The sequence below is a fragment of the Varanus komodoensis genome, unplaced genomic scaffold (genome assembly GCF_004798865.1).
Source record: "Varanus komodoensis strain SLA01 unplaced genomic scaffold, ASM479886v1 scaffold8, whole genome shotgun sequence".
Taxonomy (NCBI): Eukaryota; Metazoa; Chordata; class Lepidosauria; order Squamata; family Varanidae; genus Varanus; species Varanus komodoensis.
Window position 1 is genome coordinate 27116356 of NW_025336481.1, and position 14711 is coordinate 27131066.

At 42.8% G+C, this 14711-nt stretch overlaps 1 protein-coding gene across 1 annotated transcript in view; it reads right to left on the reverse strand.

Annotated features, from left to right (window-relative positions):
• Positions 1 to 6920: 6920 nt before the first annotated feature.
• Positions 6921 to 14711, reverse strand: part of ALX1 (ALX homeobox 1) — a 36962-nt gene continuing 29171 nt past the window's right edge. Inside the window, exon 4 of the mRNA XM_044455671.1 lies at positions 6921 to 7241. Within this exon, the coding sequence (XP_044311606.1) occupies positions 6921 to 7241 (321 nt within the window). The remainder of the gene's footprint in view (positions 7242 to 14711) is intronic.

Consider the following 14711-nt stretch of genomic DNA (forward strand, 5'->3'; position numbering starts at 1 on the left):
TATATGCCACAGAATAGTTAATCTAGTGCCTTGGTTGTATTGACTAGGATTTTATTTCAGTAGATTTTTTTTATTCTTCCTTGACTCGATGGCAAAGCAAGGGATAGCCATATAAAATAAACCAAGAATGGGAAATATGAGAGGGTGCCATTATGCATAGTTATGTATGTCAGCCTTCCCCAGCTGGTGCCCTCCATGTTTTGGACTACAACTCCCAGCATGCCTGTCTACTGTCTCTGCTGACTCAAGCTGATGGAAACTGAAGTGCAAACTGACTTGAAAACTTCAGAGTGGGCAAAGCTGATGCATGTCTTCTTGGCAGTCACTTCAGTATCCTGCATAACACTTAACACTTTGTTGGAACTACATTACTGTCAAAAGGTGGTCAGAACAGTTTTATGCTGAGGAGGCAGAGGTGGATGGTCTGAAAGATTTTATTTCATATCTCTCTCTACTCTTGTGGACATGGTGCCTTGCTGCTCAGGCTTTCGGCAAGGAGAAAGTCTTTCTGCTCCAGTCTTAAGTTCAGTGTTTGTAAGAAAAAGCAAAAATGAGCTGGCTCAGCTACATCCTGTCCTGCTCAGACCCAATCTCAAGTCTTCCTTTATTTCAATTAAGTTGAGTTTGCCTTTATGAACCTGGGAGAATGACTGCTTCTTTCAAAGAGGCGAACATTTCGCTCATCTGAAGGAGCCTGGAATGTGACCGGGGAAAGGGAGTAGAAGTAAATCAAAGCAGAGAGCAATTCACCAGATGTAAAATATTTTTCTTCATTCCCTCCCCTCCCTCCCCTCATCCCCAACACATGCATACTTCCCCCCACACACGCACATACACCAAAAATTTTGGAATGTTTGCTGACATTTTAATTCCTTCATGTAGCAAATGCACTGACATGCTGTACCAGCACAGAAGGCTGTGTCTTGCTCCTGGTGAAAAATCAGTGGGAGTTTTGCCTGGAATCCATGCAGCAATGGATTGAAACTCAACACAGACATGTGCACTTCAGTCAATGACAATTCCAGTTTCCTTTGAATCAGATTAGATATTATTTAGGCTTTGTGAAAACCTTTCTTCATTTCAGCATATTGGAAATGGCCACATTTCCTGTATTCACTTATGTGTAGCACATTCAGACTGCAATCCTGTGAGGAAGCCCTACTGGACTTACTGGAACTTACTTCATGTAGACATCTCTAGGATGGCACACAGAGAAAGATTCCTGATCACTTTATAAAGATATCTTTAGTGCTGGTGAATGATTCCAAGCACAACCTGTAGAACAAAGGGTCAGCAATTAAGACATCATGGGTTGGATCCAAAGATCTCATGAGAAAAATTGAAAGAACCAGTCCAGTCATGGAAGAAAGGAGTTGATTGCACCTGATTTGACTTTCCCCCTGCATGAACCTCATCAGAGGACTTTCTGGAACAGGTGTGGAATCTGGGGCCTTCCTAGCATCCCATTTCGGTCCTTGGAGGTTCCACAGAATGTCATCTACTCTTCCCCTAGCCCCATCAACCTCCCCCAAACCATCAATTGTTGGTAGTTTCCTAGCTTGTGTGCATTTTCCCACTCTAGGAGGTTGAAATACCTCTTCTAAGATTTTGTTATTAGAAGTGAGAGCTTTAAGCTATAACAAGTTAGTATTTTGGCCCGGTCCCTTTTGTCTTTGGCTCCACTTGGGCTGAAGGCGGTCCCCTACCTTCCTCTAAGAATAATATAGGAAGGTGTGCAGAATGTTCCAGGAATACTGAAGAATCACCTGAAATGTCTTTGTTTTCTGAGAGTTAGAGCCTCTGTTGGATTGTAGCCCCTGTGGGTTTCTTCATCTGACTCTTCAAAATATATGTGCACTGGAAGCCCCATCTTGTCCCAGTTACTGTTTGCTTGTATTTTGAATGGAAAGGCTATGATAGATACAAAAACTGGCAAGGGTCAGAATGTTATATATATATATATGTATATATATATGTATATATATGTGTGTGTGTGTGTGTGTGTGTGTGTGTGTGTGTGTGTATATATATATCATTGATTGTAAATTTTATCAAACCCAGCATTCATATGATAATAAGGGAATCATTGTATCATTCTGAATCAGACCCAGATTTTATCATGTTTAGAATAGCCCCAAAGAAATTCACGTGTCTTGAGTTAGTCATGATAAAATTGTTCTGTTAATTTCAATTGAACTACATTAGCTATGACTAAATTTGGATATCCCCCATTGTTTCATGTCCCACCCATTCCTAACCAAAGGGTGTGCATTAAGTAACAATTCCTGATAGCAACATCAACCAGTTCAATAAAAACAATAAAGTAAATATTGCTTACAATATGTTTAGAGATCATTCAAACATTCCATCCCTGCTTAGCATTTGCCGTCAAGATCCAACACACTTCTCATACAAGCCTATGGTCAGCTCTGCCACACAGTGTACCTTGACATTCTGTGTCGAACTGCTGTCAGTGCTATTTGGTCAGAAGGACACAAGTCCCACTTGTATCGAGGTCGGTAGGACTGTCTTGTCTCAACCCCAAAGAGTCAGATATTGTCCCATTTTGACCTGCTGCTTTCCAACCTGTGATTTCTCCTCCTCAACTACAGGTAGATCACGAAGTCCTGAATCCTATACTGCTTATCCAATATGCCCAGGCCATGCAGTGTCTCATCTGCAAGTATTTCAAGACCAGTCACTGGTCTTCCACGCAGCAGTGTTTTGTGAGTGCTTCCCTGCTGCCCACTTGCTTCTGTGACATGATCTCTTATATGAACTTCTCCATCAGCCCCATGTAGTTCCCTCCAGCCACAAGAAAAGCTGCAGTAGGTACATCTACATGGAATTAAATGTACATACTACATGAACCCAGAGATTCTTCACCTAAGGTCATGGGCAGAGCCATTCAAGAAGCATGGATGTCAGAAGTGAGAAATTGATAAGTGTTCTAGAGTTCTCAGTATCAATCACTGCACACTCAAAAAATACCTCTTTTCTTCCTTCAGTCTTTATTTCTCCCTTTTCATTCTTATTCAATTTAGTAACATACTGCATAGCCTATGCAGGCCAGAGAACATGATTTTCCAACTGCAGCAGTGCTGGGTACGCTTTTGCAGATCAATGTTTCCCTGTATTCCTGGCCATGTATTTTCCATTATAAAGCCTGGTTCTGTGACCATTCCTTCTGTTCTGGGAAGGCACTTCTGTAAGGCATTCAGTAGCAGCTGCTTTCCCCACTACACTAACTCAGCTAAGCATTCCTAAACTCACTCAGAAAACAAACACAAAACAAGATGGCATCATTTCCATGATTCTGCCTCTTCTCCTTTGACTCCTTCTGTCTCTGCAGCTAAAACACTGTGATACGTGACTGCTAGCACTGCTCTTTTATACTTTGGAAAGGACTGGAAATTGAGTTATGGAAGAAGCTTCTATTGCTGCCCTGAAGAAAATTGGTTTGAAATCTCTTGCTGGTCACTGCATTGACCAGGCAAGCTCTTCCAGCACCTCACATCATGATAACTAGAGCATGGCTCTAGAGTGGCTACAGTGCACCTCTGTGCTGCCAGTGGAGGAGAGGAGCAGAGCTACAGAAGAACCATCTGCCAGGAGACCAGAGATGGTTCAGTGGTCTGCAATGGCTGCACGTGTCTGCCTTTTGGGCTGATGTGTTACCTGCCATGGGGCACAGCTGCATACTGAGACTGTTTGGACATAAATGGTGGGCACAGGTGCTTTGGGTGATGCCACATTTCTGCATGTCCTCGGCCACTTTTGAAATCATACCTGCAGAAATAGGTCCCATAATTCATTGTTCAGATGTGATAATGAGGAAATCCACATTAATTTAAAAGGAAAAAAGGTTGTCTCTGTACAACCCACTTGCAGCATCCGGTACTTACCCCTCCAAACATCTTTGGAGTTTAGAAGTCTACTGCATGTGAACTCTTCAAAAAAATGCTGCATGTTTTGAATAAGTTCTATTTACTTACATAATAAAGTAGGGAACAAGACCAGAAAGAAAGGAAGGGAGGAAGAGGGGAAAAGAAGGAGGAAGAAGGAAGAAAAACCCACCCCAAAAGGTTCAATAAGCTAGGCTTCCCTCGTGCAGTGGAGATACCTAATAATTCACACGTCTACATTTTAGCTCCAGCCAAGGAGGAGGAAGTACAATAGTAAATGTTAGTACAGCATGCTGCTCCAGGCACTTCTGGAGTGTAAAGGCAGATTTCTGGATATACATAGCATTTCAGAGCGAAACCAAACCACTGCTGCATTCTGGAATTCACCGCTGGGAAATCAGTTAGCCATGGGACCATTCCTCACCAGCTCCCCTGCTCTGGTAAACAAACTTGCAGTGTGCCCCTTCATTCTCAGCAACCTGGATTTTGTACCACAGCCATGGCTCGTGGCTTCCTACCAGGCCCCAGCAGAACAATTTTAACTACAGCTACAGCCGTGGTAGACTCTCTGGACAGTGTGCATTTGGATCTTAAAATCACAGTGTCATCCCCTTTACATGCTTCTGAATGTGATGGAAGACCTTGTACCAGATGTCATTGTCCCTTGCTGCATTCTGCACAACATTGCAATTCAAGAGGCACAAGCTTGTTCAGGATAAGCCCCAGCTTCCTGGACCAGGGGCTGAGAACGACACCATTGCCACCCAAGACTGCTCAAAGCAGCCTTCATTGCACCTGCTGAATCCACCATCCAAAACAGGAGTACTTCAGACATGCAACATCTGCACAGCCTATCGCTGAGTAGATCTGGAACCACCGCCCTGGCTGTAGCAGGCACAGAGACTTTGCACAGCCCCTCTGATGCTATGATAGTCACAGTCCATGTAAGCATCCCTTCTACGTAAGTACATCTCTGCCTGAGCCACGTAAGCTTTCCCCCTCTCCCAATCGCCCCCCGATAGCATTCCCCATATAAGACCCCAGTATTCTAGTGACACATCATATTTGCCATACAGTCACTTCTCATTCTCACACTGTGTAGGATATCCCATTTCCACTGCAGCCACCCCATCAGTTTCACCTTTCATAGCTGCCTTTGCTCCATAGCACTCCCCATATGAGCAAAGCTATCTGCAGTGGCATTGGACTCCTCGTAGTGGCTTGCCAAACGAATTTAAATGAATGAGCAGCATGCTTCTCTCAATGCCCAGAATCACCCGTGTACCATGCTAGCAGTCACAGTTTCTCAAGACTGATTTGTTAGGAGCTGCACAACCATCTCTGACTGTCAGAAAGAGCAGACGTCAAAACAAGGGAACTGCCCCACAGCTAAGGTGGAGAGTGGCTTGGGGTGGGCTGCAGGCTGAGAGTGGGCAGTGTGGGTGGCATGCAGGTGAGGAGGGAGGTGCAGGCAGACACCAGGTTTGTGGTGGAGGAAAGGTTGTCAGCAGTGGGGGAGAAATATGATTCCCTTGCTAAAGGAAAGTATGGAGGGGGCAGAGGGAGAGGGAGCCATAACTCAAAGCAGTTCTTGACCAGAACTGCGGAGGCAGGAATAGTCACTTCACGAACTGACAGAGAGCAGAAGTGGGAGGAAAGAGAGGATGAGCAGAAGTGGCTTCTACTGCGGGGCAATGGGGGGACAGGCTGCATTGGGGTAACTGGTGTGCAAAGGAGAGGGTGGTGGAAAGGAACAGTGAGGGAGTGTGCAATGGTGCAGGGATAAGCAGGGGAAGCATCACACTATCCATGGACAACATCCAAGGAAGAAATCAAAACCACCAAGGGAAATGTTAGGGCTTACCATTTTGATTTGAAAACTAAGTATCAGGTAACAGGTATCAATCTGCCAAGGGGTGCTGCTTTCTCTCCGGCGAAATCAAGAAACACAGAGCAAAGAAGTGAAAAGGATGCCAAGGTAGTGAAGGAGGATGCTGGGACACCTGCAAGTTGCAGGTGGGAGGACTGAGCTGGGAATATGCCTCAAAGAGGCTGATGATGTGCCAGCACCATTGCAGGTCTTTTGGTGAACAACCAACTCACCGTGGCTTATTCTCAAGGTGGTTAATCATGACATGAACTGTGTTTCCCATAAACTTGTAAGTTAGGAGCAGCACTAAAGGAGGACCGGCCATGTTGCCCAGGAGGTGATTGGAGTTTAGTCCAATGCATCTGGAGGGCAGCAAGTTAAAGAAACATTGACAGGAAGCAGGTTAAAGAAACGTTGACAGGAACAACAGATCAAGCTTATACCAACAGCAAGGAATTGCCCTTGTAATGCTTTAGTCTCGTAGGTAAAGGGTACACCAAACACTTTCACAGATTTTGCACACTTTTAAAAAGACAGGTTTTTAAAATTTCCAGCAACTCCCATTGTATCCAGTGGAACAAGATTAGAATAGAGTCAGATAAAGAAATGTAGACTTCTGTTCCATCTTATGCCAGTTCCCCCAAAACTCCCACTTTTTAAATGGTGCAGTGATCTATTTCACTCCTCTCACATGACATTTTCAAAGGTTTTCCTCACAGCACTGGCACAACAAATGCCTTTCCTCCTGTAGACTTCCTGCTTTATACCAAATAAGGATTTCCTCAGTACACAGCACTGACATCAATCAATATATAGCAGAGATACTCCTTTAATAGGTTTATTCTTTTTGCAGTTTTTACAATCATATTTCAACTGGTACAATAAAACATATTTGGCTATTTTTAAGAGGGCTTCTGGAGATTGGCACATGTTGGTTCTATTTAGTCCTCATACATGTCTATGCTTAAATTTTAATTGTTAAATAGCATATCAGGCATTTGCTTAAGCAGGCTTCCATGTACATCCTGATCGCTAGCAATTCTTCACACAGTAGCTTATTGTTGGGTCCTTTAAATATGGGAAATAAAAATGGCAGGGTCTGGGGATGGGTGCCCGACACTGAAAAGAAAAGACATTCTGTTATGTTACATGGCCCAAGAGATGTTAGCAGTATGTTCTTTGGCTTTCATTCGTAGAACTGCAATACTGGAAGACCTTCGTTCAAATTCCGGCTTGGTTTCAAACGCATGTCCATTGGTCGTCCCAGAAAGTAGAGAGTCAGTGAAAAAATTATTGAGGGGGACGTGGCTGAATTGGCTCTGGTGGTTTGAAAAGCCTGAGTACCCAGAATCTGTCCGAGGTGAATGGGAATAAGGGGTCATACAAGAGGAAGTGTCACGAGGAAGCATACAGGAAGTCACCACTGAACCGCTAGCTGCATTTCCTGCCCACAAATTATTCTGAATCTGCAACATATAAAACAAAGAAGATTAAATGTGCATTTTAACAAATGTGCATGCTCTAATTTTCTGCTTTATTTCGTCTGTTTTCAGCCAATGATATGACACATCTGCCATTCACATAGTGGTATCATGTTATTTTGGTGAAAATGGAAATAGAACAAGATGGTAATGGAAATTCAAATGTCTGCTTGATCAAGAACATCTAGCTTGGTCTCCAAAAAAATATCAGAAATCAGAACCAGAGAGACTTCTGTTGAAAGAGCTTTGTCGTTATCAACACACACAACCTGAGTGGCAGGGACTGTGGCTCCATGGCAGAGCACATGGTTTCCAATCTTCATCATCTCCAGTTAGAGCCAGCAAAAAGTCCCGCCTGAACCCCTGGATACCCATCCATGCTGGTCATAGAGGACAAGATGGAGCAATGCTCTGAGACAACATAAGGCAGCAACCTGTTTTTCTGTGACTTTTCACCTTTATGCAGTGAGAGCAATACATGCACTGATTTTTGTAAGCTGGATTCCCTTGCCTTCCGGAACCATCCCTGAGCATGGAAGAAGGAGCTGCATTGGGGATGGGAGGGGGAAATCCCTCACTAGTTAACTAGATCCAAATCCCAAGTTTACACTTGTAGATCTCCTTCAGTTCCAAATGTATGGGGAGCTGCAGTTTACACATATCTCAATAGTGGGTGAGAGGAAAGAATTCAAGTTCCACCTCTGCACAGAACTGTCTTTTCTATTTCCCAGGAGTGGCCAAATAGTTGCCTCTTGGCATTCACAAGCAAAGCATGTAGGCAAATGCCTTGCCTGTTATTTGTCCCCAGCATCTTGATGTCAGAGGTACAAAGCTTCTGTTCCCAAATGTACTGTTTACTAGTGATCATGGGTACCCTCCATAAATAAATCTATCCCCCATTACTTTTTCTAAGCTAGCATCCAATTTCCACAAGTCACTTATGCATCCTGTAAAGCAGTACCCTCTTCTGGTTGTCCTGAGCCTGCTGTCAGTCAACTTTTTGGGGTGACTCCATGTTCTAACATTATGAAAAAGAGAAAGTTCTGTCCATACTCTCCTCTCCATTCGCCATTATATAAACCTGAATCTTGCCAGCAAGCTAATTGCGTGTTGTGTGATGAAGAACATCCAATATTGGTTCTGTACTTTTTGCCAGTCAGCTTTATCCACTGTGACCTGTGTCACAGGCAACATGCAAACAGGTGACAAGAGTAACTCTCATGCATCCTGCGCTGCTGCTGCTTCATAACATTTCAACATCATCCACATCTGGTTGTAATAAGTGCCCCACTGAGCTCACACAAAATCTCCGAGCCATTGGGTACCATGGTTTTCCTTGCCCATATGAGCTAGTTCTGTGCTGAGCCTTAATGTGCAGCTTCATGAACTTCCAGTCACTCCAAAGGCAGCAGTATCTGAGGATTCTGAGCCTTTCATTTGGTAAAACTCCAGTTCCACATTTTTATCATGTCCTGCGTCCAGCCATTTAATGGCATTAATGATATCGTTCATTACATTTATATCCCCTCTGTATCTCATAGCATGGGATTGTGGTGCACATTACCCAAGAGGCCAGTCATGTTATTTGGGCTCCCAAGACCACAAATTCCAATCCTTATCCTAGCAATAAAATAAAACAACAACATATTTAATCACTAATATGTTGGTACCCTTCCGTGTCATCCAGAATTAGCTTCAATCTATAAATTTTATTTAGGACAACGTGTGTGTGTGTGTGTGTGAGAGAGAGAGAGAGAGAGAGAGAAAGAGAGAGAGAGAGAGAGAGAGAGAGAGAGAGAGAGAGCGAGCGAGCGCAATTTTGTGATAAGAGATCAACATTGTAGTTCTCAGTCAGATCTGCAATAACAAAGGTGAGTGTAAAGGCATTTTTCTAGGGTACCTGTGGAACATTTCATTTGCTTTTAATATAAAGGACTATCTCCATAAAAAGGGAATTTAAGATAGCATATTTTAAAGAAGAGAGCTACTGTATTCTCTAGCATCAAATGTGTGCCTCTGCTATCTTAAATTCTTAGCCTAATTTAAGTCTTCATGGAGATGTGACCAGGAATTGCTGTATGGACAGCAATGCAAAAGGACAGCTCATCCATTTGATCAGGCATGAGACTCAAGCCCAGAACAAAGGAATATCTTGAACATGTTCTAATTAATATTCCCCAAAAACAGAACAATACCAATGTGTTTCAGCTGCAGCAGGACAAAGTGTGTGGACCAAAAGCTTTGTTTATGTGGGTGGGGGAGGCGGTTGCATATCACCATTCTAAGCCAACATAATCACAGAAAAAGTAAAATTAGATTATCCTGGTCTCCCCTTCAAAATCAGGGGTGCTTGCATGCAGGACCAAATGGGTGGCATCTGCTGAGGGCCCAGAGTCTCACAGGACCCACTGGTAAGTTAGACAAGTGGAAGGGGCCACTGGCTACTTGCTCACTGGCTTCCTGCCTGTTGAGAAAGTGAGAGTAGCAATAATGAGCAAGAGGATGAGGACCATGAGTAGATGGTGACAATGCCAGTGAGAAGGTAGACCCACTGAAAGAGGATGCTTTGCCCAATGGTCCTCCAAACCTGGAGCTGGAACTGACTGAATGCATGAAGGGATAATGGGATGGCCCCCTTCCTCCCACCCCATTTTCAGCTCAATATGAGAACAGCTTCCAAGAATGAAAGAGCAGCCATGCAGAATCAGATCAAGTGTTCATCTTGTCCATCATTCTGGACAAATAGTGGCCAACCACTTCCTGTGGAAAATGCCCAAATCTGGGATGTTAGTACAATTGTACTTCCAATCATGTTTTCTTAGCAACTGGTGTGCTGGAGGTGACATGTAGTCATTGTCACTAGAAGCCATGAATCTGTCTAATCCCCTTTTAAAGTCACCCAAATTAGTGCCTATATCTTGTGCTGGCAAATGCCTTAGCTTAATGATGCACTGTGTGAAGATCTCCTAAATCTCCTGTGTCTGTCTTTTATCTGTCCTAAATCCCCATGCACCTGTACAACAGTGCACGTATAGAGTCTTGGCAAGATCTGCCGGTTCAATCACATAGTCAGCAAGCAACTTCAGAAGGTCAAGGAATTCCCCACCCTTGGCAACAGGTGGCCCATCCTCTGCCACTAAAATTGCCACCACTGAATTACAGAAATTTAGTGGCAGCAAAGTCACTCTTTCACTTTAAAAGGGGTGCTTGGAATGCTGATGGCATGTATAATCTTGCTCCTGAAAGCTCCAGGGGAACATAGGTTTGTACTGAAATGAGATACATGCTTCCCATGTTTCTCCTTTAATGTGAAAAGGGAGCTTCTTGCCATGGACAGCAAATTTCAGAAGCAATTTGGTGGCAGCAACTTGGGATCAACAGGGACCTGAGTGTACACTTGTACCTGTTATCAAGCTAGTCTCTCACCTTTGGGCTGAATGAGCAGAGGTCTAAGGTTGCAAGTCTGTGCCTTCTGCATGCAAAGTCACCCTGAAAACAGGGCTTGTATCTTACATGAAATATTTACATGTTTTGCTGTGGCTTTTATGGGAGTGTGTCGAAGTGTGCTGTACTTTGCATGTTTCACATTTAGGCAAGCCCTAAACCTTACAGGACAGAACCAGATGGAAGACATGAGAGATCCATGATAGGATTTCTTCAGTTCATAAACTTCCTAATTTGATTAGGGTAGCAGTACAGGAGGGGAAAGGGTATTTAACGCTTCCCCCAGTGCTGTGTTTTCATTCCACAAGCCCTGGCCAGTTGGCATCAACTCCATGGGACAGGCAGTGGGGGAGAGGTATGGAAATACAGAAACAGTTTCCGCGTTTGTGTATTTATACTGAAAAAATAATAGCTCTGTGTGTGCGGGGCAGGTTAAGCGCCACCTCTATCAGTTCATTTGCCTGGTCAAATTAACAGCCTCAAATACTGCTCTGAAGCAACAAACTGAGAAATCCTCCTGATCACAAATCTCTCAGGTTACATCTAGATTGGCCCTAAAAATATTAAGATGACTTGCTTCACATTTTCCTCCTATTAGTCTTACTTTTCCTTCCATCATGTTTTTCCTCATGCACACCATCTCCATGACAGCTCCACCTTTAAAATTAAATGATAAGTTCTACTTAATTCTTCTGAGTCTTAGTCATACTTAGAGTAGAACCACTGGAATCCCTGGGACATTAGTTGGCCAGGATTTCAGTGGGTCTACCCTAAGTATGGCTAAGCCTCAGTCTGACCCCTGACGATTCACTGTCTTCTTCTATGCTACCCAAATCTAAAGTTCATTCACTTTACACTTTTACACCCAGCCAAGGATGTGAGTATTCCAGTTTCACTCCCAATAGTACATGCTGCGTAGCTATACAGTGTCTTGTTCACCCACATACTGCTGCTGCCAAATCAGTAGCCATCCCACAAAGCAGTGTTCCTTATTCAAAGAGCTGCTCACATCCTCCTCTTTCTTTATGTCTTCCATTCCCCATGCAGCAGAGATTGGGGAACAAACAGGAACAATGACTTAGCAAAGTTAGACAAATTTGGTCTTTGCTAGTCTAATTTCTGCTGTGGAATCACTGGGCAAGCTCATGGAAACAATGCTAACACAGGCAAGTTGGGTTGTGTCAATCTAGCTAAATCCATAGAAACAGAGAGAGTCAGAAGGGGCTCACAGGCCATCTAGTCTGACCCCCAACTCCAGCCAGTTCCATTCATGACATGCCCACCATGTGCATGTCCAGCCTATCCTTAAACACCCTCACTGTTGGGGCTTCAACCACCTCCCATGGAAGTTCATTCCACACCCTAGTGGTCCTAACCGTCAGGAAGTACTTCCTGACGTCCACCCTAAAACCTTGGTTCCCTGAGCTTTGCTCCATTGGAACCTCTCCTCACCTCCATTGCAGGGGGAAAAAGGTCATGTCCCACCTCTGTGTGGCACCCCTTCACATACCTGTATGTCACTAACAAGTCCCCTCTGAGTCTCCTCCTCTCAAGGTCGGAAAGACCCAGCTCCCTCAGTCTCTCCTATGTGCCATAAGGGATGCTATGTAAGTCAAGCATGCCAAGTCCTTGTCCTTCTCACACACACCTCAACTCTATGCTCATATCGGTCTACACAAGTTTGGGCCCAAACAATGCCATTAACAGCACTGTGGTGTGTTGTGTAAATACAGGTATGCTGTCCTGGTGGCATTATTTTAATGGGTTGCCTTTAAGGACTGATTCTGCACCTCATGTATATCCACAAAGAAAAAGCCCAATAGCAACATACATTCAGAGTCATTTGTAGCATTTGCACTAAATAATTTCATGATTTGATGGTTCCCAAAGTCTCAGAAACTCTAGGAAATATAATATACAACCCAGTGCTTCAGTGAATGTTTGACCACTATTAAGTTCCACTTGATGTCAGTAATTATATAGTTTCTTGTGGTAATTATACAGTACTATTATTCAGTTCAGAATTAATATATTGCCAAGCACAGCAACTGTCTACTAAAAATATCCTAATGTATCTTATTTCTAATGTGTATTATGTATAGCAATTCAAGGCATGGGTCACTTTTATGAAGTTCAAAACAGAAAAATCCTGACAACAGAATGAAATCCTAATTTTGATTTTCCACTTAATGTTCTATCCCATGTTTTTGTCCAGGTGGGTACCAGAATCCACCAAGGACATTGGAAACCTATTGGAAACCTATGGTAAAAACTGGTGTACCAAATGATTTACATGGCAATGTACAAGGCAGATAAATTTTTAAAGAGCCTGAAGTCCCTATAAGAAGAAATGCTTTAATTGCAGCCAGACAAATGCTTCCTGTGTTTTATCCTACACATATCCCTTTAATTTGTCTTGAAACTCTAGAATTTGACCACAAAATCTGTCAGGTAAATGAACTGAAGATCTGCAAAGCTGGCAAGCAGGTTGAGAAGGTAACATTTGGTGGAAGGAACCTAAAACATAAATTCAATCCTGAAAATTTCTACAGTTTCTAACAGAACTCTCATCACTTGGTTCACGGACCTAATAGAGCTTTAAAAGACATGATGCTACGTGTTTCTCAGCCTTAGGTAATAGCCATGTGAATCAGAAACCACTAATTTTAATTGGATGGATGCATGCTGCAAGCCCACTACTTAACAAGATATGTACTGTAAGTGTTTCAAAATAAAACACTAAGTGTAAAACCTATCTTGGAATAAAAAACAAATACAGGCCCTTTTTTACAATAAGTAGAAAACATCAGTGCTTCTTCTGGTATGTCAGAGGGAAAGGAGACAGTACTTGAATTGAAAGAAAATATTTTTCCTGTTTAAATCTTCTGTGATCTGTGCAGCATATAAAAGGCAATTCAGGGAAATTCTGAATAAGCCTATACATAGATCCTACCTCTGGTTTCTGTTAATATCACAAACATCTTGAGTTTTGCTCTTGTGGTTACCATGAAATCACCAAAGAACCCTTCAATATATTTCCTTATTTTAATGCTCGTGCGTGCATGCTCATGCTTGTGTGTTCATGTGTGTAAACACAGGCTGCAAGATTCAATTGGTTTAACCAGTCTGTTAATCAAATACAAATTTGGTTGATTAATAGGTGTGGGTAACTTTAAACTATGAGGGATTTTTTTATCCCTGAGGCAGAATATGAAGGGCACACATTTACCTTTGAATCTATTTTGGCTCTGGCATGCTACCATATTAGGAATAAAGTAAACAAACAAAAATAAAGATGGTTACTTTCTTTATTATACGTTCTCATCTCCTTTTCTCAAAATCTCAAAAGGCCATCTATATCGCAGTAACCTAAAGATGTACTTAAATGCATTTATTACTTAATCAGTGAAAAGGCAGGCTATTAATCAACTTAGGCATTCTTGAATTGACTGGTAGACCTGCTATATATTTTAGTTAGTGTGCAGAAAAGAGAGATAAAAGAGTTACTTAACACACCATGGGAGGGAAATCTTTATTTGGGAGATTGAAATATCGTTTCTACAATGTTTTGTTTTTCATTTAGGTTAAAATGCCTTATTCCCAGGATGACACAGGTTGTATTGTTCTTTCTTACTGAAGGTGATGATTAATTCCACTTTCATGTCCAAAGCTTTAATGTAATCATCCATTTACAAACCTGTGTAAAATCATTGGCACAGTGGCCATATTTTATCTTCACTGCTACATGGGATCTACATCTCTGCCCAACACCCTAACCACGCTATGCCACACTGACTCTCCTTAGAGCTGAGTTTAGCTCTGACCTGGCTTTAGGAAGAATGCATTCTTAAGCAGGTGCCTCATCACTGACGGAACTTTGACCCCCACTGCTTTTGCTGATGTCACAACTGCTACTTCCCTTACAACTGAGTCATAATCTGACCCCTGTAGAGGAAGTCTGATCAAGTTCCAGTGTAGCCCTCCAGGATTCTCAGATAGCCTTGGACCACT